Here is a 24,422-nt window from a genome sequence, read left to right as displayed (position 1 = left end):
ATAGGGGTTGTGTGACCGTGTTTCACCGTGCTGGTCAGGGTGGATTTATAAAAGCATCGTGCATAGATTAGACTGTTGCCCCCCCCCCCCCCCCCACATGTTGAACTTCTTTTGCACCATACGTAGCCGGCCATGCTAATCGGAAGCGTGGGAGGCGCACGTGTGGGTTTTGTCCCGAGTACTCCGGCTTCCTCCCACACGTAAAACATTCATTACATTAATTCTAGATTTAAAGCTTTCGTGACTGCAAGGTTTCATATTCTTGGGTTTTTTTCCGTAAAGTCACGTAGATAAAAATTTTTCATTAATAAAAGTTACATTAAATAAAAATCACGTTTCAGAGGCAACACAAGCTTCCGTCTTCAGCTATCGTGCTGTGACGGTTCCACCTGAAGACGAAACGTCGTGATTTTTATTTTATTTTTTTTAATTTTATTTTTTATCTACGTGACTTTACCAAAAAAACCTAAGAATATTCATTACATTGTTTGGAAACATCTTAATATGTAGGGGACCACAGAGGCGAGTAATTTTTTTGGCGTCGTCTCACCGTGTGGCTGCCTTCCTGCTCATCTGATTGCCCGCACCTTCACGTTGTTGTCTCCTCGAGAGTGAGCTGTGCAGGTTACGAGTTGCAAATATTATAATTCGAAGCATATATCTATTATGTAGGCACTGAGGATATCGTCGCTTTTTCAGACTTTAATGGACGTAAAATAAGTTTCAGCAGTTGTGCTTTTCATGTATGTGTGTGCCCATTCACTTGTTCGAAAGGAGAAAGAAAATGCAAATACAAAAGCTTTTGTCGGTTCAGCTTTATTAAATGTAGACTAAATATATAAAGAACTTACAATGAAGAAAAAAGGCAAGGACTCAATTATCAAGGTAACAATTAAAACAACACAATAAAGTTCGACATCAATAAGCAGTGTTTTTTGTTTGGTTTACTCAGGCCCTCCAACTACTGTCATTAATTCCACTTATCACAGTAAAAGGGGCATCAACCCCACTTTAATGCCACTGCTACAGGGTCACAAGGCAATCCAGGAGTACAAATATAAGCCGTTGGAGTACATGGAGCAATGGACCAATTACAAGCACATGATGAAGCAACTGATGTCTACTGACAGACAAAATTTGCACGGGTTTTGGTCTTGGCCCACAGTTCTGGCACTTTAATCCAGAAAAATACGATAATTAATCTGTAAAAATTGTATGTATAAGACACATATGGACTGGCGCACGCACACACACACACGACACCCATGTGCACTTAGATACCAGACATTTCATTGGAGACTTTGTTTCGACTCCCATCGGAAGAAAAGCTTCGTAGTTAATCTCTTCATTGGCTCAGCATTTGCTTTAGCAGAGAAGCAAGCTCTGCTGGTAATTCATTCTCTCTGCTCTCTGTTTTTTCCCCCGAGGGTTCAAGGCAAGAAGTAAAAAAAGAACAAGGGAAAAAACAAACATCAGAGCATGAGTAATATACACATCACTTTAAATAAACTGGTAACACATACGAATGGTGTGTACATTAAAAGACTCAGTGGCACGTGCTTTTGGTTTAAAGTTTATGCTATAAAAGCACTTCAACATGTACAACCCTCAGTAAATATACTTCTGGATGGGGGCCTCTCGATACGTTGTGGTTGGTGTGGGTTATTTTGTCAAACGTCATCATACTGGTCAGCACAAGTTAATGAAAATGTGAAGCATAGATAAAGGAGTACAGTACAACTATTCATCTTGCTGCACTGCTCTCAGTTTCCCACCACAGCCCTCGATGCCAAGCAATTTAAAGCAACATGAACTCATAAATTCGAGCCACATGTTGAGATTTTTAAGCAATCTTGTTGTCTTTGCCAAATGCACCTCGATATTGACTATCGGATGAAGTCATGGTATGTGTGGCTATTGACCCATGATATGCTGCATTTCGATTTAAAGCTTTCGTGACTGCAGGAATTCATCTTCTTGGTTTTTTCGGTAAAGTCACGTATAAGGGAAGTAATAAAATAATAAAAATAAAACATAATAAAACAATTCTCACGACGTTTCGGCCACAACGCAAGCAGCCGTCCCAGTTTGACAGGTTCTCATTCTTTACCTGAAGACGGCTGCTTGCGTTGTGGCCGAAACGTCGTGAGAATTGTTTTATTATGTTTTATTTTTATTATTTTATTACTTCCCTTCTACGTGACTTTACCGAAAAAAACAAGAAGATATGCTGCATTCTTTCTCTTTATCCCGTAAACAAAATAATGAGCATGGCAGTGTCATTGCAAGTCCTCAAATAGCTGTATCTCTGTGATATCTGTCTGCTTATGTGTCTGTCTATGTCTCTGGTTCTGTGTTTTATCTCTCTCTCTCAAATTTAGAATTCTCAGGAAGAACGTAATCAACCAGGTAGGGTGTTGACTGTTATGTTATCCGACTCTCTGTTGTTTAACATTACATTTCTAAGTATACTAGATTTGTGTTTCTATTTCATTTATACCTGATAATGATTGCTTGTGTTGCAATCGAAACGTCGTATGCTAGTATTTAATTTATTATTTTATCTTTATACGTCACTTTACCGAAAAAACCAAAGAGTAATTCCTGCAGTCACGAAACAGTCTTCTTTTAACACTTCATCAACACTAATAATGGAAGGCACACTAGACATCAATGTATTGTTTTGATGCCACACATTCACGATGTATTCACCATAAAAAATAATTTCTGTATTCACCCTCCTCCCCCATTGTAATTCACATGCTATCAACATCACCTGATGAGACATACGTCCATTAGAACTTAAGCAGAGCAGTGTAACCCGCCTGCGCCAGCAAGCCACACACAAAAGGTGATGTCACAGATCTATTTCTGAAATCTATTCAGAGCATCATTCACACTTAGGGGTCAATGCAGTTTTCCAAACACCCAGCTGTATCGATATTCATCATTTGAGTAAAAAAATAATTAACATTTTTTAAAATCTGAGATTAAAATGTTTGCCAAATTAAGAAGCAAATGAATTTATGGTGGTTTATTTTTTGAGCAGTCATTTGCGATTAAACTGAGACCATAAACGCGCCACAATTGAGAATCCGGTTTAAATCACATGCAGCCAACCGGATGTGAACCCATGGCCTCAAAAGGTAACCACTAAGTGCGCTGTCCGCTGCAACTTTCACAAACTTACTGTTGTTGGTGACCGTTATATCCTGCTGCAGTTGCAATTTGTGCTTCGACGATTGCACAATGGCCTCCTCCACCGTGCCGGCGCTGATCAGCCGGATCACCTGCACCGGGCTGCCACACGTGTGCACATCAGCTTCCGTTGACGCATTCTAATCAGTGGCGCAATGTTTAACGCTTCTCAACGGTGGCCTAGCCTCACAGTCCCCTTATCAGCAAAGGTTCAATGTTGTTGACAGTCCAAAGACATTCCCCACATGCAATGATGTCAACACTAGAATTTAAAAGGAACTAAATACAATCTTAAAAGGTTAACCTAGCCAACTCACTGACTCACCCCACCTCCAGTACTTTTTCAGGTAATTTATCACTGTTTGTTTGCATTTAAATTGTGTTTTTACAGCGCCTAATCCAAGTAATCGGATAATACCTGGTTGGGATGTACAGGACATTACACGGGTAGACGTTTGACCTTTTAGAGACTGTAATAATAGGGAGTAACGAGCCTGAAATTTTCCATAAAATATTAGGCTGAGACCAAAGTAATAATGCACTATTAACAGCCTGAATGAAAGATCTTTTTTTTTACTCAAATTAGCATGGTTGGCTACGTATGGTCCGAAAGAAGATCAACATACATACGCACATCGGCCAATAAACGATGGTACTGGAATGCAAAAACCGAAATCTTCAGCTTTGTTGCCAACTATAAATGTAGCATGTTGTAACAACCCAGCAAGGAAAGCACCTGGCATGTTTGCTCAACATCAACCGCCAATGAGATGCACACACCACGTGCAACGCGAGTTTCCGGCAAGCACGTGCGCGAGCGCAAACTACCGTGTCTGTCCCACGCGGTGGCAGCGATCCTCGGCCTGATGGTCATTGTGGGGGTTCATGTCGGGGTCGTGCAAGATCACGGTGTTGGCAGACGTCAGGTTGAGGCCAAGGCCACCAGCACGCGTTGACAGCAGGAACACAAAAATCTCGGGCTCCTCATTGAAGCGGTCGATGATCCCAATGCTGCGCAGCGCATACGCACGCACACACAACCACGACCAAAAATTGTAAGAGAAAATGGGCGCGCACGGTGATAACAAAAGCAAAGTGGGAAAACTACCATGTATGGATTCTATAAACGCTGTCCAACAGGTGTTTGTCCTTAACGGTCATTCAATGACCAAAAATGCCGGTAGCGCTATTGCCAGGTACACATGAAGCGGTACGTGACGAGGCAGAAATATAACGGGACTCAAATAGCCGCTCCGTTGGGGAGAAGGGTCAACCATTTGTCAATATGTCCTGTTTTATCTAATAATAAGTTTAATGCATATGGGATAATTTGTTAGTTATCGTATCCCTCTGGTTACAGTCAGACAGATGGAGAGAACTGACACATTAATAGTTTCAACTTGGGTTGAAAAGTATAAAAAGAAAAATGTAAACTACTGTTTGGAATGATGCATTGATTCAGCAATGCATATTTATTCTTAAGTACAAGATACAAGCATCGATTTTTGTGTACGAGAAACCAATTATTTCGTTCCACCCCTAAATTGGAACTACTCATGCGAAGCATCTAAAAAGTTTAGCGTAATTTTCTCACCGCTCTGACACTGGAGTGTTGCCATCCATACGCACGTAAGAGTAACCGTGATAATCCAGGAACTGTACCAGGATGTCTAAAATCATGGTGAATTGGCTGAACATCACCACGCGATCACCCTATCCACACAAGAGCAAACGAGACAAAAAACAATACACATGAGTGGCTTATGCATGCTGATCAGACCACAGAACAGTTGTCAATGAGAAATTTACATATTAATCCACCCACAATTTTATCCCAATTGTGGCATGTGTCATAGTAGGAGACTAAGTGTCCATACGGATCTCTTGCACGGGAGTGTAAACCTTCGTGTTTAGAGAATGGCCCACAGAAGCGGACACCACAGAGCTACCTCAAATACATTTCAAGTAGCCTCTGTACATAGTAGAGGGGGACAACAGCATTTTCCCATCCAATGAGCAATTGTCAAAAACACTGTGGCACCCAGTGGGATGATGCAAAGACAGAACAGCATCAACTTTTCAGCACCGACAGCCTGTGACCCAGGGCAGAGTGCGTGATGTGCGCTCAGCACGCGCGCGCTCTCACATTGCTCTTGAGGGCAGGCAATAGCGTTGAGAGAAACTGCAGCTTGCCGGAGCCGAATACGACAGAACACGGCAGGCTGTGAGAAGCCAGAGAGGGGTACTGGAGGCACAGACGGTGGAGCTCCAGGTCGTTGAGAACCTCCATGTCCTCCTGCACCAGCGCCGGGTCTGCATCGTAGTGGGTCGGCTCCTGTGAAAAGTTCAAACAAAACCAGTTACAAATTCAGGCAGCTGTCTGGCAATTAAACGTGGGTCACCAACGATTGCACAAAAAACAACTCGTGTTTAATTTGGGTCTGTGCCTAAATTCAGCAAAATCTCCGCTCTGGGAATTAAAAACAGCATTTTGACTTTGTCATGAAATGAGCAACAAAGCTAAGCAGGGCAGGTACAAAAGTGCCCCGACCCCCCCCCCCCCCTTTTGTGCTGACCACAGAACATCTGAAGGGGTCTTGTAAGTCATTCTTTCAAATCCACTCCGGTAGGCCGTTCTTTTAACGTGTACGGTTGCACTGCTCTGCGAGATATCCGAATGAATTCGTAATTTCAGTAGACGACATCATTAGCACAGCTGAGATAAAATAGGGGGGAAATAAATAAATAAATATGAATAATCACCAATGCAACCATGTGGCTATAATATGCAGCCCTTACTTGTGAATTATAGCATTCATACAAAACATCACTAAACCACACACGGGAGATGCATTTACTACTGTCATAATATTTCGTTGAAGGATTCACAAAATCCCGAGTGTGATCAACTTCCCAAGCATGTGGTTTGATGTATAATTAAAAATTACCTCTAACACCTGGATTTTAAACTTCAGAAGACAACTCCGCTACTACTCCACAACTCATACGAAAGAAACAAATTAAATAGACAATATGCCTCCTTCCCATATTCGATGGTCATGGTCATATATATATATGGCTATATATGTATTTATATGACAGACCCCTTTATTTTTTAAGTCATTTGCAGCCTCCAGGAAACACTCAGCTAGACTCCCGCCACCGTGACTATCATTCAATGCTCGCAAAAAACAATTGCACATGATGTAGCCCACGTTAAAGGTAGCACCTTGAGGATGAGCTGGGACATCTGCCGAATTTTATCGTCTGTATACATGTGACGGTGCATCAGCGGGTGATTAGCCATCTTCCTCAGCTGCATCATGATGTTGCGCAGCTCTGTCCTCTTAACTGATGGGCAGAAAGGCAGTGACACAGTACATGAATTCATATATATAGTGTATACATAGTGTATGTGGATTACAAATATATATATATATATACACACACACACATACCCCCACCCACTTGTTTGGACAAGCGCTGTTAGCAAGTACCTATTAAGAATGAAATAGCACACTAGGGAGTGCAATGTGCTCAAATGCGTTTGCTTCCCCGCTGCGGATGTTCCACCTCGAACCGGGTACTCGTACAAGGCCGAGTCAGCCTAAAAGAGGCCCAGAACAGGTTCTGATACCACTTGCCACTGATGTTATGCATGGCCAAGAAATTAGCTCAGGGACGCACACATGCAACGACCGTTATCCCATCTGTAGGCTGGTTGCATAGTTGAGGAACGCCTCTTACTTTCCAAATCACTCCTAAGTCTCTTCTCAAGGACTAACTTCCTCTCATAAACCCCCGAGCTAAGGTGTCCCACAAGGCTCCATTCATGGCTCCCCCCAAACAATCTCTCATTTGACAAAAAAAAACAATTATGCCAAGCATCGCTTCTATGTCCGAAGACACTTGGCTCCACATCGCCATTGGGTCGATGAACCAAGCCTCACCATCCACACTTAACATCCTGCCTTGACACCAGTCTCATCTTGGATTAGTGGGAAAAGTGTTCATGCTAATTGTTGCCAAAACTGAAGTATTGCCCCATCACAAAATGCCACTCCGTAAAGACTTCGGGTTTGACTGTATACCTCCTAAACTAACATTATACTGGCGAAGATTGTGCAAAAACATTGGGTAGTCATTGATGCTGAGCTCATGTTCAGTTCCCACACATGCCATCTATCTCAATTGGCACATCACCGCTGCCACTCAGACCCTCATCCATGCCTTCATCTCACCTTGAGGGAACTCTCACTCTGTGACCTCTTCCTCAAATCCCTCATCCAAACTTTGCTGCTGTTCCTTGCTCATAAATGAGACATCACCCCAATATTGTGACCCCTTCGCTAGCTCCAAATCAGGTTGTGGAACTTCAAGTTTGCATTCACCGTAATCAAAATCCTGCCTGGCTTGCCCCTGCCTACCTCTTACCTCTCATCTAACTCGACTTCCCTCCACACAATCGCCGCTCCAACATCCAAGGACTATCTATCGGGATATATCATGTGGCCCATTTTGAATAAGGCCATGCTTCCTGATTACCGACACAATTATGAAATTGTGACGAATTTGGAACAGCTAACAATGTACAACTTCCATTCATTATCTTGTGCAAGAACGAGAAATGCACGTGGGCAAAAACATCATGTGCATGCAGGAAAAGAAGTGAATGCCTACCTCCGTCACTGGTTTTTTTAAAGCGCTGCACAAGCTGTGTGTACAGCGGAGCCTGGCGTTCCGACATCGGGCACAGCTCCATTCGTTCAGACTTCTTCGGCAGATGTTGCAGCACCTGTCCTCACGTGCGTGAGACCGTCGGACGCCGTTACCTCTTTTCCACCGCACACCTGATCTGCACTGGGGCCGTGGCAAAGCCAAGCCCGGTGTGGCTCATGGAGGTGCCAAAGTTGTTTTTCCACTGCCGCTGTCACACGCAGTAAGTCGAGACGAATGTAGGCGTCACGGTGGTGACGCCACGTCCTCACGGTGTACTCAATGCTATCACACAGAATTAATGCAGTCAATGGCCCCACCACCCGTCCCTAATTAGCCCCGAGCCACATTCAGATGTCTTGTCAGGCGAGCGCATATCATGGTTTGATCCACGGCTCAGGATGGCAAATAGCCAGTGGGAAAAACAACTCGAAACGTGAGCGCCACATGCTGGCTCGGGCTCAGCTGCGACAGAAGAAAAGGGGTGTACACAGTAAATCTGCATTTTATAAACGCACGTTCACACGACGCGTTTCTGCTCCAATGTGGTTTTTCTTTCGAGGGACGTTTTCTGCTTAACGTGCACCGCACCCGCTAAAACGCGAGTCTGGCGCGCGACAGACTACTTTTTTGAGCAGCGTGGGTGTTCGGCAGCGTTGTTCGGTGATGCCGGTAGCTGCTGGCGATGCTCGCTGTGATACACGGCGGGCCTTCCTCTTCCTCGCTCTTTGTTCCAACATCTTTGAGTAGGTAGCGTCATCTCACTTCCTAATTTTTTTTTTCACTCGCCATATCTCTCTCTCTTAAATATATGACCGTCGCACATGGTGTATTTATAGAAATACTATATATACACACACAAACACATTTAAAAAGAAACATGTAAAACAGTTTACCGTCAAATAAAAACTAATTACAGGCTGGAACAGCACCCCCACCATTACCATTACACTCCATATGGGAAAAGGACTCCCGCTTAACGCAAATTGGATATACGCAGCAATTTTCAGGAATGTAACCCCTCGATTAGCGGGGACTTGATGTATATAACGCCTTATGTCCATGACCAAAAGAAACTGGGCCTCGCACCAGCACAGGTCTGACCCAGGAACAGCACCAGATCCTGAGCCCATCTCCCCATGCTGTGGATGCCTGTGTTGCCCAATCCTCTCTCTGCCCTTCACCATAATGGGGTTAGGGTCAAAGAACAATATTATTTTGTAATTTTCTGCCACATGTTTTTTAACACCAATGTAACCAAGAAGTTAGGCAAATCAAGCAATGTCATCATTGATACTTGTCACATTGTATTGTGGAAGTGAACCTGCAATGCCTAAGTAAATACATATTTTCGTGAATTTTTTGTAAAATAATTAACTTTTCTCAAGTATTATCGTATTATAATCCTGTGTATTGGTCACTATGGTGGCATCTGTTGAAGGGAAAAACAATGACATGCTTTGTCAAAATTAAGAATGGAAATTTCTTAAGCCAAGAGCATCAACACGAAACACCAAATGCAAATTATAACGGCGGTAATGTGCGCGCGCGGTTGACAGCCATAATTGTACGCACGTCTATTTTGAGTCGGCGGAGGATGAACGGTTTCATGATCTGCTTCGCCCGATGGATTCTCTCCTTTTGGAACTTGCTCTGCTGTTGGCCATGTTTCTGTGGCGCACACACGAGGATGCACGGGCGGTGTTCCGGCAACAACAACGACACATTCACAACCGGAAGAAAAATGCGAGTGCTTGCTGCGAATGTGGCAGGGTAGCCAGGGTTAAAGAGTTCTCGTACTTTGGACGAGGCAAACATGCGCCGGATCTCATGCGTGCTGTTGCTAAACATGCGCGGCATCACAAAGTTGAGTAGAGACATGAGTTCCAGGAGATTGTTCTGCACCGGAGTACCCGTCAGCAACAGTCGCCTTCGTGCCTGTGGGAAGAGCGGCAATGAAGTGTGTCCGCAACAGACAATGTGTTTCGAGATTAAGACACCCGGGATAAAATCAGCACCTATGTAAGGCAAGCACAACTACTATGCCACACGGGACTCTATTCAGAAACATGTTAACCTCTTCCACTCGTACACGTGAGACACTGTTCAAATATTAGCTTTTGCTGTCAGGATTTACAAGTAGTTTCCATACTTGTTGGAAGGTTTCCAAACATGGGTTTAAACCGCACAATTATTTTTAATAGTTTACTTAAGAAAGTTTAATAGAGAGTGACCATATAAAAAAAACGGCTTAGAATTGCCGCTTTAGGTGATTATTTTTTTTCTTCTAAAAATAATAACAGGTTCATTTAACAAACATAAAGGGCTTTTGCCACCGAGAGCGAAGGAAGATGACGACACATTGACATTCTCTCACGTGCTGCACTCACGTTGATGGTCATGAGGTGCTGGTAGCGCTGAGAGGCCATGTTCTTGAGCATGTGGCCCTCATCAAACACGGCACAGTTTATGGGCAACCGGCGGAACAGGCTCCGGTCATCCAAATTGGTGATGGCAGCCTGGTACCTGTATATCAAACGACAAAGCAGGTTGCATTATGAACGCATCAGCAGCAATAAAGATTGTCACTGGGTTTCCATTGAGGAGAAAGAACTCTGCGTATTTAAATCAAAACTCATTTCAAATGAGTCGTCCAACTCCAATACGAATTTTTTTTTATTCAAGTCACTTCGGTACTGGCGTCGTGCAGTTAATTATGCACTGCTTTTACAAGTTTGCTCCCAATTATACGTTTCTGCCTTTGGATGGAATGTCACATGTAACTTATTTCAACTTGACACTTAACCAGTGACCCTAAATACAAGATTGGAAACCCAGCAAATGCCAAAAGTTCAACAAAATTCGCTATAGCACGTTTACTTCAAGCTTGCAGAACTTTTAAATAATGAGGTTATTTAAACTTATAACAATGTAGACAAAGTAGCAAAATATTCACATCAACAGTCTAATTGTGGCACGATAAAAACACAATAAGTATAGGTATATTTTTCTGAAAACACGTGAAGAAAAACGGTTAAAAAACAAATGAAATTCTTGCCATGACCACCACGGTGAGACAACAATAATACTTTTATTTTACATAACGTTATTCATCCCAAAAGCATCCCACAACGCTATTAATTAATTATATACAAGAACCAAATTCCATATAGGCGGTTGGCTACGTAGGGCGCTAAAACAACCCCAAAACACGCACACATAATAAGCAAATGAAAACCCTACCAAGCAAAATCAGCAGTGAATACACAAATTAAGACATGGAACGAAAACAAAAAGTACAAACGACAAAACAAGCCATCACAACAACGAACAAAGAGACGACTGCGGTTCTTCTGGGGCGGCAGCCAGTCCACTGTTGTCACGTGGTGGCGACTCACGTGCTGACAATGACGTTGAAGTCGACCTGCTTGTGGAGGATATCTGTGCGGAGTTGTCGCCTCTCCTCCTGGGACCCTACAGATTATTCAATGAAAAAAAAAATTCAACTTTGTCACTCATCGGCTGAAGGAGTAAAAATAATATAGCACAATTATTTCTGCATTCTAGAACTAAAATAGTAAAAAATAAACAGTCCCCTGCCAATTTACTGCTGGATCAAAGATTATCCATGCCATGCCAGACATGGGAGTTGCTTGACTTGACTCATCACACTGTCCAGAGTGGGTTGGCGAAGTGGAGAGGTGGCCAAGGAGGACCATCTCGGATGTCATTCGTCCCTGGTGTTAGTCATAAACTCAGGTCGTTGGGTTTATAGTGCAACGCGTAACCACTAAGCATCGTTTCACCCGATGAAAGATAACCCAAAAAAGCAATGACTCTTATTTTACGGAAATAAACTGAGGTTGTGGGTCCCATCATTATCCACTGAGTTTGACGCTTCGTGAGTGAGAAAGAGTCTAGCACTCCATGACATGACTTCAACATCACTCCTAAACAATGTAAAACGTAAATAAAGTGATGTCACTAGAGCATTAAAACAAGTTCCTTCACTGTAACTTCAACTTTTTTTAGGTGGCATGCAAAAGCTAGCCGTTTTTTCCCCATCTCAAGACTTTGGAGGCCTTAATATATAAGATAAAATTATGATTAATGACACGCACCGATATCACATTGCCGACGACCTAATGCAAGGCTGTGGTTGCAGGATGCTCATCCAATAACCATAAATGACACGTGTTGGTGAAATCTCACTCTTGTCCGATGATTGGTGAAAATGGCCCGATGCCTCCATTACATTTTACAGGTCAAATAAGCAGTGATGTTTCAACCACTTTCTCAATATCGGACTTCTCAAATACACTTCAAAATGGTAAACAGCCCTGCGACTGCAATGTGTCATTACCGGAGTAAAGCAACACCTTCAGGTCAGGACACCACTTCTCTAGCTCTCTTGTCCAGTTGTCTAAAGACAAAAAACACATTTTTCTCACTCAACAATACAAATTGCTCAAATATATGTACACGTGTGTTAATGTTACGCTCAATAAAATAATTAGTGCTGACATGTCTATCGTAAATGGCAAAGGTCAATGGAAACCGCGAGAGCAGGTAAGAAGATGGATGTTATGTCAACATGTAGCAATGCATACAAAGCAGCAAATGAATGATATCAATACACTGTCTAACAATTGCATACATATGTGGAACAGATTATTGTTAAAACACATTGGGTGAATCTGTTGAAAACAAGTGAAATAAATGGTCGCCATGATGACAACTATAGAGACAAGAGCTGTGTGTAATTTATAACCACAAACACCAGACAGATTGACGCAATGGAAATCATTACCCAACAAAACATCATGCAAGATATCGCATGGCAAAATGCACAAAAGCACTTTGCTGCAAATAAAAATTCGGGACATCATGATGGGAGTATTACAAGTCAATAAGCAAACATTCTACTCGAGGTGGCCAAGTGGCTGGGTAGGTACCGACGGGTTCCTGGGTTTGAAGGTTTAGCCGCCTGTGGTGAACGTGGGTTCTTAGGTGTAGCGAGTTGATAAACTCAGCCCCGGTCACCAGTGAATGCACAACAAAGTTATGCTGAATTTGGTTTTCCCACTTCATTTGTAAGAATTCCAGCTCTGAGAATTACAATACTTAAAATACATCAATTTGACTGTGTCAAATCATCCAAGTCAGCAAAACTTTAGTACGACTGAATGATTTATATGGCTAAGAGATATTTATTTGATAACAGGGTCATTTGAAATGGTTCACATAATTCACCGCTATTAGCAACAAAAATACATTGAAACCGCTAAAGTTATGCCACCTGCAGTGCTACCAAAATGTGAAATATGTGGTCTGTGCTCATGCAGTAGGCTGTTGTGACATTCTGAATGGAGTCTTCGTCTCATAACATGATGCAGAAAGCACAATTCGAAGACAACTTCGATAAAAAAAATTATATGCAAAGAACCAAAACAAAAACTCCAAAAAGTAAGAAAAAGGGAAGTTACCCAATGTCGATGATGGTACAACGATGACATGTGGATCTTTCTCGCCCCGCTCTACCAGGTGGGCCAGAAATGAGATGGCTTGCACGGTCTTACCCAAACCCTGTCGAGAACCACACAGACCGCATACTGAAAGCACTTTAAAGCAGACGGCATTTTCTTGTGGGCGTTTTCAAAAGGGTACCATGCATATATTAATAATGGTACAGCAACATCTGCAGTCATTTCACAAACATTCTAACAGTAGGAAGGAGATTGAACTTAAGTTGTTTTTGTCAATATTGTTTTTGTAACCAGCCAGATTTCTATGCAAAGTATATATCTTCTTGGTTCTTTCGGTAAAGTCACGTAGAAGTGAAATAATAAAATAATAAAAATAAAACATAATAAAATAATTCTCACGACGTTTCGGCCACAACGCAAGCAGCCGTCCTCAGGTGAAGAACAGGTCTGTCGGAAAGACAGCGTCCGACAGACCTGTTCTTCACCTGAGGACGGCTGCTTGCGTTGTGGCCGAAACGTCGTGAGAATTATTTTATGTTTTATTATTTTATTATTTCCCTTCTACGTGACTTTACCGAAAGAACCAAGAAGATGAATCCCTGCAGTCACGAAAGCTTTAAATCGAAATTCAAAGTATATATGTAAGCAAAGTACAGATAAGCTAATATAGGAAGTCTAGACAGAATTAGAGGGGTAAAAGATACAGCATTATACCAATATGCTTTCAGATATACAAAAAATACTACCATTTCATCAGCTAAAATTCCATTCACATCTTGCTCATGAAGAAGTGCCAGCCAGTTTAACCCAACCAGCTGGTAGGACTTCATCTTGCATCTGAAAACATCAGAGAATAAATCAAGAACAGCAAAGCCACAATCTAAATGAAAAGGAAATCTTCTTTTAATTCATCCTCAGCCCCTGATAATTCGTCAACAATAAAAATGTAATTTATTGCATCGCTACTTTTTTGCAAAAACACACATTAATGCACTGGTGCATGAGAAATTTGAGGAATCAAATTTAAACACATTATAAAATGCACCCACAGCACTACAGATAACAAGCTGCTTACAGGACATTTTAACCAGTCAACAACATATTAATTATGCATGACTGATGATTATTCAGTTGATGAATCATTTCGGCAATGACGGACCGAGGGGGCATCATTACACCCCTTGTTAGGTTACACGACTGTGAGCAGTACATCTTGATTAAAGCAGGCAACGATAGGCGCCCGAGCGACTGCTAATGGCGACTCACGCGGGGTTTAGGATGGGGGGCTGCCGCAGCATACGATGCTGCTTGCCATCGTCGGCCAACTCCTTCCTGCGAAGGCGGTTCACGCAGCTCTCCAGTCCACCAGCCACATCGCTGCACCCCGCCATGAGACGCAGCACCACCTCGCGCTCCTTCAGCACCGTGTTGGATTCCCACACCAGCTCCGACAGCCCCTTCTTGGTTGTCAGCTTCCTCATCTAAAACAAGGGGGAGGGGGTGAACCGTTTCATTACGGACAGCAGCTTAAAGACTTTTCAAAATACTTTTGGTAGACCACAAAAGCACACATTCCTGCACCACACTTCTGTCACTGCAAGGGCCTCTTGCACCAACCAAAGCTAAAATTATAAACACAATTCTGTCAGATCGAAAACATTCCCCTCTAGTAAACCAATTGGTGCAGCTAAGATGCTTTTTGCGGGGCGTTTCGAAGAGGTAGGGCTTGTGTGGCCGCAGGCCACGTGAAATAAAGTTGTGGGTCCAAGGGATGCACGTTACTCATCCCTGATCTGTCACTGCAGACGGTCAATATCGCGCGAGTGTAGATTTTGGGCAGATTAATTAACAATAATAACAATTATAATGTATATAGCGGAAAAGCATCATTGAATCTCAAGACTTTTTTAGGGTGCTCCTGAAATATAAAGTTTTATTAATTTAATTTTATGGAATGTTATGTATGGGGTATAGTAGTTAGCTCATTGCGCTGTGAACCTAATTACCTGAGGTCGATTCCTGGCCATGCCTAATAGCTGAGGCAATTGACGTCCGAAATTATCCTGTCATCCCCCCACCATCCCGTCTGCTTCACAAACCTCCACTGACCAGCATGCTGACATATGGTCAAACAACCCCCCTTCCGGCATTATATATGTTGAACTTTTTTCGCACCGTACATAGTCAACTTTGCTAATCGGAGGTGCAGGGAGGCCTTTATCAAGCAGTGCATTGATCAATGAATGTATAGGGGAACCAGAGGACAAGGAGAAAAAAACAAAGATGAAGAACACTCCGAGGTCCACACACAACAGGTCAACAAACCCACTTGCTATACTGCCACCTTCTGGCCAACTCAAAAGTTTGCAAGGATTGGGATTCTCACAAGGGCTAAGCAATACAACAACCCTTGCCTCCGTAACACTGGTTCAAAAGCGTTTTTGGCAGACAAACACTTTTTCGAATCGCCGCTTAACGTGCAAGGGCGGCCAAAAGAGCAAATAAAAACACTCGCGCATGCCACTGGCCGTACCAGGTCATCCCAGCTCGTGAAGGGCCGCAGCTCCACAATGAGGTCCGCTTTCTTGTGCGAGCAGCCTTGCACGAGTATCAACTCCTCAGTGGTCGCATCGCAGAAGAATTCCAGCACCTTTGCCCTCTTCTTAACGCTGAGACCACAGTCGTCGTTATCGGTAACCGCGTCCTCATCACCCACGTCGTCGTAGTCCGTGTCGCTCTCCGTAGTCATTGGCTTTTCGTCATCATCCTCCGATCCGGACTGGGTTGTCGTACACGTAAAAAAGAAACCAAAGAGCCTTCAAATAGAAAACAAGACTGCCTGGACATGTGCTGTTATTGAGCACCTATTGAGGCCAAATCAATAGCAGGAGGGGTATGTGTGGTTAGCACCACATCTGGCCAACTTTGTTTCCCCAAGTGCTTGTGTTCAAAACTGCCGATAGTGATTTAAGAGACTGAATCATCCTTAGTGAAGCCCAAAATAGCTTCGTAGTCTAGGCACGAAAGACTGCACGAGGATGTACACTGCCAGCAGAATTAAAATCACATTGTGTTAAGCATTGAGCAATTTTTACATCTTATTTTCAATTAAATAATACATCGTTTTTCAAGAACAGGCTTTTTACAATTTTTTTCATCTAAAATGGCCAATATATGCAATGTTTACTCCACACCCTGAGGCATGCATGTATTTACTGTAATTTTACGAAACTATAGTAACTCATAAGATCCCAGGAGGATTTAATAACATACTTCTGAAGATACATTTTAGGCAACAGAAATATTAATATCAAATAACTGATCATAATGCATGCGACTATTCAACCCACTCTCCCCCCTCAGGTGATTTCATTACTCTGGGTTCCAATTCAACTCAAGAATATATTTTTTATCTCATTTGTATTGTTTACATTTTTGACTTATTAGCATAGCTCTGTTCAATCCATTAGCCGAAGTATAAAACAAGTATATTCTTACATTCAAAATGTGATCCTTATGGCCGTACCCCGGAGTACGAAATAATGCAAAATGACCGAGGCAATTAAATATTTTATTTTTTCCAGGGGTGTACTTAACTCCGCGACTGGGGTACCAATCAATCCGAAATCAGTGCTACTCCGCGATGTCGAAACGCCAAACATTAGCATTAAAAAATCCGTTATTGAAAATTTCAACTTTTAACAGTGCATCGTATACAGCTCGTCGAGATGAGTCGATTGTCGCATCACGACCATCAACAGACATTATGCGAGAGCCGTGGTACTATGGTACCCCGGGGTACCGCCATAGGGTTAATTTAAGGAATGCATCGATATCGACCATGTCTTAACGTCAATCCCGTGATATCTAAAGCAACTGCCCAGGTCCACAGGTGTCTACAGCATACGGGGGGCAAGGAGATGGTAAAATAAACACCACGATGCTCGAGGCAAGAGTGTAAGCGTTAACTCACGGAGGAAGACATTTTACGAATGGTGCTGAGCTTTGCTTTGGGTTTGCAAGCCTCCTTGATGGGCTGCTTGGCCCGGCTGCCTCCTTTAACCGACTTGGAATTGGCCTTGTCCGGTGCTGCCCCTCTACTGAGGCTGCCGTTCTTGGCAGTGCCGTTCTGTAGCTGCATAGAGAAACGCAACGAAGGGAGATACGGACACCATGAAACACGAAAAATTGACCGATGACTCAAAAGAAAAAAAGAATGAAAAAAATTACGTAAACATTCCTTACGATTGGCCCCGACAGGAAGTTTTTGGAGGAGGCAGAGGACATGGGCTTGCGTGAAAACATGGCCAGCTTCTGCCGAGCACGCTCTGCCATTACGCTATTGGGTTTCACTTTATGGACAACTGCTGCCTCTTCAAACTTCTCTTCTTTCTTCTCAACTCTCATCTCCCTCTCAACTATGTCTTCATCGTCAGAGTCTGTAAAAAGTAAATAATGTAAGAGCCACTTCGTAAATACTTTTTCCGGCCACGTTAGATGCAGCATATTCAGTTGCAATAATAGATTCGTTCGGAGCTTTTGCCCAGTGTATAAAGAGAAGCAGGGTGAAGCCAATTACCAGATTCCCCATCACCAGCAAACACTTGAATAGAAATTAGGGCATTTTCATATGACCAGCCATGTTGGCGGAGCACCTCCCGCAGTTCCTGTCAACACCGACACAAAAACACAATTAACACGAAGCTTTGTTCCAACACTGTGTAGCAGCGAGTGAGTGCTGCCATGCGATGAAGTTAGGTGAAAAAACATGAGCCATTCAAGCCAATCTACTATCACTGACCTCTTTGTCCAGGTCAGGGAACTTGGCTTGCAACCTACTAACCATCTGGTTCCGGTCCTTCAAGGACTGTGCACCCTTTCTGCCCGAGTCTGAATCACCACTCTTCTGCATTTTACAAAGGGCATATCACAGAGAAGAGAGCACAAACCAAGTTATGTGCACAAGGTGCAACGATTCAGTAATATTATTCACTATTGTTATGTAAAAATAACTAAAGGAGCATCACATGTATGCGAATAAGCAAAGACCCCCAAGGTTATTTTGAAAGCTTGTCCACAAAGTTCAAAACCATAACCAAGACCATGCAATGCGTGGCTGTGTAAAATGGTTTAAGCAGAAGCGATACCTTCATCCGCTTGCTGGAGGGCTGTGAAAACTTTGTGTGGCTGTCCATTGAGGTAGACTCCTGGGAGTTGGGTTTACGCTTGCGGTTTGAGTCGGTATCCAGGGGGGAAAATAAGTAGGGCAGATGCCACGGCTCCATCCAGTGTAGTTGTAACCTTGATCACCTGCGAAGCATTAGGAAGCATTGAACCACGATGCACCGCAAAACTTTAAACAAAACATTTTTCCGACCACGTTAGTTACTCCTACATAACACTTTCACTTTGTATCTCAATGGCTTCTCATCTAGATCAATCAAGAAAACTACAAACACAAGTGCATACATATAGATGTCATACATTATGCAACTTCAAGCACAGTCCCTTTAAACTAAAAGCAAGTGCTTGAAATGTACAAAATAATTTTTTAAATAAACGGGGAGGATCAAGTCGCCCACGGTTGACGTGGACGCGCAGTGTTGAGGTGTACGTCAAACATCACGATCTCTTGGGCTGTGCTCAGCGTGGCCTCGTGCTCAGGATATGGTCACCTCGTAGTGTCTCGTTGGGGCTACTACACTCCAGCCAGTCGCAAACGGCTGATGATGGTGATCAAGTTGTGGACATCTAATATCACAATTTCAGGCAATTGCGTTCAAGATTTAAAAGCTCATTGGCAGTGAGAGAAACTGATCAACAATATCTATTTTGAGAAAGTTGTTTTGTTCATCCACAATTATGTTATCAGCATCAAATAATCACACAATTATCACAGCTAGAAGTGCATTTCGATGGCAGCTCTATGCTAGAAAGGTACCAGACTAATTATAAATACAATTTACTTGACTTACACTACCATGTGTCAGAAAACAGGCCCCCAGAAGATATCGTCAAATAATAACTTCTTTAAAAAAATTGGAGGAGAAAACATTTTTCGTTAAGAAATAAAAGTCCCCATTTCCACGCCACCGTGCCCACCTCAAGCAACTCGTCGTCGGTGCGTTGAGGGAACATCTCCCTCATCTTTAGCAGCTTGTACCGCACGCTGTTGGGCTTGGGAGCCGTGCAATTTGCTGTGACAGTGGTGTCCGGGGCATCGTCTTTTCCATCGCTGTCAGAGTCGGAGTAATGTACTCCCTTGGCCGAGTGGTGTTGGCCTGTATTTTTGGGCTTGCAGAGCTGGGATGCCAGGGGTCTCCGATTGTTCTTCTCACCGTTGGAGTTCGAATGTAACGCCTTCAGAGGGCTCTTTAAGGTTTGACGTTTCCAGCCTTTTCGCTCTGACTCTGGTGTGTCGGGTACGCTGGTCACTGCAAGGAACAAATATATAATTCATGAAATATTCACATTTTGGTTTATTGTTTTTACCTCTCTCAGCAATATTTGAAATATCCACCGTTCAACTAATTTCCATTTTTTCTTTTAGTTTCAGGATGGTTGCTATCTCTCCCTCTCAAATTCTCCGCCCAATGGCATTTCCATACCTCAAGCTCCCTGGATCCCATCCAATCCCACCAACCTCTTGAAGTTGGAAGGCCACACTCTAATTGAGTTCTTAAGTCATAACTCGGGACTTCAGGCTATGCTACACTGCAATGAAATGCTTTTTGGGGGTTTATTCTGTTGTCACTTATTGACCGTAGTTACTCCTGCATAACACTCTCACTTTGTATCTCAATGTCTTCTCATCTAGATCAATCAAGAAAACTACAAACACAAATGCATACATACAGATGTCATACATTATACAACTTCAAGCACAGTCCCTTTAAACTCAAAGCAAGTGCTTGAAATGTACGAAATAGTATGGAAGTAAATATTGCATTGAATTAAGCATAATTAGACAACATACACAATTGGTTCAGAAGCCCCCACGGGCTTGCATGAAACATGGCTTTTCTGCTTACTCCAGTGTAGGGTTACATAATACAACAGGGACACGGCAACCTGATGTCACACGTGTCTCTGTACAGGCTGCAATACGCACATCAAGAATAATACATTTACTCAATCCATTAAAGGTGGCAAATTAGCACAACTCTGCCCAATCATCCTAAGCTGTTTTTTTGGGGGGGAAATGGTGATTCTGAGAACCACCGGCCCAGGAAACGGTTGGCATTGGCAAGGGCAGGACGGTGGTTTAAAAGCAACGCAGCACAATACACCCACGCACTATGTAATAGCATGAATCTCACTTCACTGTACAGCTAAAACATCACCCGAATGCCGGATATACCCTTCACCTCCAGGCTCCCCAATCTAATACCGGACCAATTTCAAGATCGCACTCACCGTTTTAAAGGCACTCTACGGGTACTCACTCCTGCCCCAACTATCCTCCCACATTCTCCTACACGCACTCTCCATTCGAAACATCGCTTTAGGTCGAAGGTACCAGCCTACCTTGATTCAGCCGAACATCGCCAAAGGTACTGTCAATTTTCTGCCCATGTCAAGGCTCAAGACCTCCCTGTTTTTTTTTAGTTCTGCCTCCTCTGAACCGACTGCCTCTCCCACACATGAATATGACCACGTTACTGCACATCGTCTTGAGCTGTGGCTGCATATACAATACACGCCTTGTAAATCCGAACTGTAGGCCACGTCGGCGGCGCTTTAAAAGCAACGTCCAAAGGCAACGCTGTCATCGTTGCTTATATGGACACAAACTTACACAACACAAACTTATGACCGGACAATTCCAGGAATGGGCCTTCGGGCTTCATGGCATAGAGAGAGGAGAGGGATGTTAAGTCGTGTGGCGGAGTTGACGGACCTTATGGGGCTCTGACCAGACACCAATTGCATCAATGACATGCAGCGGTTGCTTTCCCTTCACTTACCACCACCATCGGGGGCATGATCGATTCCCTATTGTACCGGATGAAGGCCTCCCGCAAGCCGCCATCCCTCAAGATACCGTAATGACAGCCGACTTAATCGCTCAGGCTATGTTGTGACCGTACATTCATTTGTACTGCCTCTAAAGAGAGAACGAAATGGTTTAACCAATTCAAGTGTCCAGATAATGTGCTTCACTTGTAACAATAAGAGAATACTTCGCGAGCGGTTAACCATTTACAATTAGAGTAGTGAGTTATCAAGCGTTATTGAACACACACAAATACAATCACGACAGCAGCACATGGACGACAACACGTCAATCGGGCATATCATATTAAACTTAACACAAACCATGGGTCGAGAGCATGACGGCCGATGGACGAAACTGCTCAAAGGAATAGCAGCGAAAAGGAGCTCGCAAAAGGGTTACAAACCACACGGAGTTGGAGCGACGACACTGTATTATTTTACGTACACGTGTAAAAAAAATAAACAACGTGGATGTCTACGTGTCAATAGTACAGTTATACGTGATCTAATCCACTGCTGGATGAAGGCAATCATCCTCAAGCCTCTTACTATCCATCCAGCGCCGGACGCGCGCCCCGATGGGATGGCTCCGTATCCGCAGGTGGCAATGTCCCTTGCTTCCTTCCTTCGACAGCCACTCCTCTTCCTCCGCTAGCTAGGATCGACCACCGGCTATCAAACCCCATAATAGAACGCCGCGTCTCCTCCCAGTCCCAATGACTCTTCTCGACGGGGAAATCAACGACGGTGCGTGCGTTCTCGAATCGACGCGAACGAGTTTTACTCGTTTTGAACGCGAGCAAACGCCTTCATCCGGCAGCAGACAAAGGATGATGATGCTGCTGCTGTTACCCGATGGCGATAACACTGTTACTTGCGCCTCGTGATGATGGAATGACTGCCTCGCCGAGTAATGAACAAACCACGCCGACTGTGGCCCCCCTCCTCGTTCAAGTTCATTCATGTATTAGGTATAGCCCTGTGAGCCATTCGGCTCTTGACTCGGGTGCAACCGCAACAAACAAAGAACATGAACAAGAAAACATCTTAAAGTGACTATGTGACAAAGTGCAAACAGAAAATCCAAGAAAAGACAGCAAAATATTGCAGAAAAAGCACCGTACACCAACGCTGTGTGCAAAAATCCCAGTGGGATGCAAGTCAAACAACAACAACCACAAGACAACTTAGATTAAGGCCATCAGTCTAACTCCGTACTACAACAAACAAACATGGCCAGACCAAAAAACTTTTCGAAATCACCAAAATAAAGCCATGAAAGCAATGTAACAGTGATCATAGGAACTGTGACCGAATTTTCACAAAAACGACAAACAACATGAACCACCAAACTCTGCAGCCATAGCTGGCTGCATGAGTCACTCCACAACAGAGTATCAACATTTTTCAATGCACCTTTAAGATCAGCACACTAAATCAAAACACAGATCATACTTTGCAGCGATCATTTGTATTTTAGGCCACTGAATAGCAGTGGCAGCTAGGGGCGTACAACTCCTCTAGAGCAAAAATTTGAATTAAAAGCTTTTTTCAAAATTTCTTGCTGTGGATTTCACAGCTGATGATGATTGCTTGTGTTACAGTCGAAACATCGTGATCATTTTTATTGTTTTATTTTTATTTTATTATTTGCCTTCTACGTGACTTTACCGAAAGAACCAAGAATATGAATTCTCTAAGAGCAGTTTTGATTTAGTGTTCAGACCGACGGTGTCACCGTTACCGACCGTACCGGCCTCTCGGCGTGGCTTCGTAGTCCCGTCGGAGTCCACGGGAACCCGAGGCCTCGTCTGAGGAGGGCTCCGTCCCTCGAAACGAAACCTTTGCAGGTTAAAGGTGCTCATCGCCGCGCCGAAATCAACAATTCGGGGCCTCCTCCTCCTCCTCCTCGACTACTACTACGATGGGAGAGGCGCGACCCCCGTTATGTTCGTTTAAATATCTCGCAATTGCTGGCACAAACCCAACAACGTCTACTTCCGTTTGCCTCGTCTATCAACTGCGCCGCTTAAAATTATTGGGGTGATTACCGAAGGTGATTTATTTAAATTATAATCGTAATTGCGACGACGGAGATTGAAGCGACGTTAGTAACAATAATATTAATTTCCCGCTAAAAGTTAACCGCTGACGTTGTGGCGTGACGTCACCGCAGTGAGGCGCGCGCTCATTGGTCGTTGGGTCTCCTAGCAACGGTCAGTGGCTTGCGAGATATTTTATTATATCAGAAATCTTAACAGTTTTCCCCTCACCGCGTGAATTACACGCAGCTATTGTTTCAGTAACGCTAAATTCGCATTCAAATAATTTTTACGTCCCCAGTAATTCATTCTTAGGACAAGCAACCACGCGCTCGCGGCGCGCGCATCCAATGGCAGCGCGACTCAACCGACCCCCCCCCCCCCATTCAGCAAGACGCCTCGCGATTGGTCCGCTGGACTCCACGTGCTTGGTTCAACCGACAAATCACGACACGCGCGGGATACGATCACGCGAGACGCGGGATGCGATTGGTTAACGGCACCTCTCACGTGACGTATTTCTACTTCCTGTCTGCTCTGCCCCTCCCACACTCCGCCTCCATGCTCTTGACCTCTTGGGGTAAGCCACGCCCCTATCACTATTAGCCCCGCCCTCTCGCCCCCGGCACCGCCTCCTCGATTCTAGCTCCGCCCCTTTTCGCCAACGGCCCCTCCCTCCACCGCGCTAAGCTCCGCCTCTCTCCCGATAGGCCCCGCCTTACACCGCGTGACCCCGCTCCGCCCCCGTGGCCCCGCCCTCCACCTCGTGGCCACGCCCCCACCTCGTGGCCACGCCCCCAGCTCGTGGCCACGCCCCCCAACCGCTGTAGTCCCCGCCCAGCCCCGCGTAGCCCCGCCCTCCACCTCGGAGCCACGCCCCTACCGCTGTAGCCCCGCCCAGCCCCGCGTAGCCCCGCCCTCCACCTCGTGGCCACGCCCCCTACCACCGTAGCCCCGCCCATCCCCGCGTAGCTCCGCGTAG

At 44.1% G+C, this 24,422-nt stretch overlaps 1 protein-coding gene across 1 annotated transcript; it reads right to left on the bottom strand.

Moving 5' to 3' along the window:
* Window positions 1-806: 806 nt before the first annotated feature.
* On the bottom strand, window positions 807-23,809 carry LOC133341807 (SWI/SNF-related matrix-associated actin-dependent regulator of chromatin subfamily A containing DEAD/H box 1A-like). Its single transcript, XM_061550556.1, is given in 24 exon segments — window positions 807-1,410; window positions 3,191-3,300; window positions 4,027-4,209; window positions 4,793-4,911; window positions 5,345-5,533; window positions 6,428-6,549; window positions 7,879-7,993; window positions 9,490-9,585; window positions 9,715-9,852; window positions 10,305-10,440; window positions 11,313-11,388; window positions 12,278-12,337; window positions 13,401-13,500; window positions 14,147-14,237; window positions 14,667-14,881; window positions 15,934-16,179; window positions 17,374-17,535; window positions 17,646-17,839; window positions 17,980-18,067; window positions 18,202-18,306; window positions 18,548-18,646; window positions 18,648-18,710; window positions 19,503-19,834; window positions 23,152-23,809. Coding segments are annotated over 24 exon segments (3,216 nt in total). The 5' UTR covers window positions 23,264-23,809; the 3' UTR covers window positions 807-1,345.
* Between the last annotated feature and the right edge of the window lie 613 nt (window positions 23,810-24,422).

The sequence above is a fragment of the Lethenteron reissneri genome, chromosome 12, assembly GCF_015708825.2.
Source record: "Lethenteron reissneri isolate LAM-NWPU_2019-01 chromosome 12, ASM1570882v1, whole genome shotgun sequence".
In the NCBI taxonomy this organism is placed as follows: domain Eukaryota; kingdom Metazoa; phylum Chordata; class Hyperoartia; order Petromyzontiformes; family Petromyzontidae; genus Lethenteron; species Lethenteron reissneri.
The sequence above is the reverse complement of the archived record's forward strand: the minus strand, read 5'-3'. Positions and strand labels throughout refer to the sequence as shown.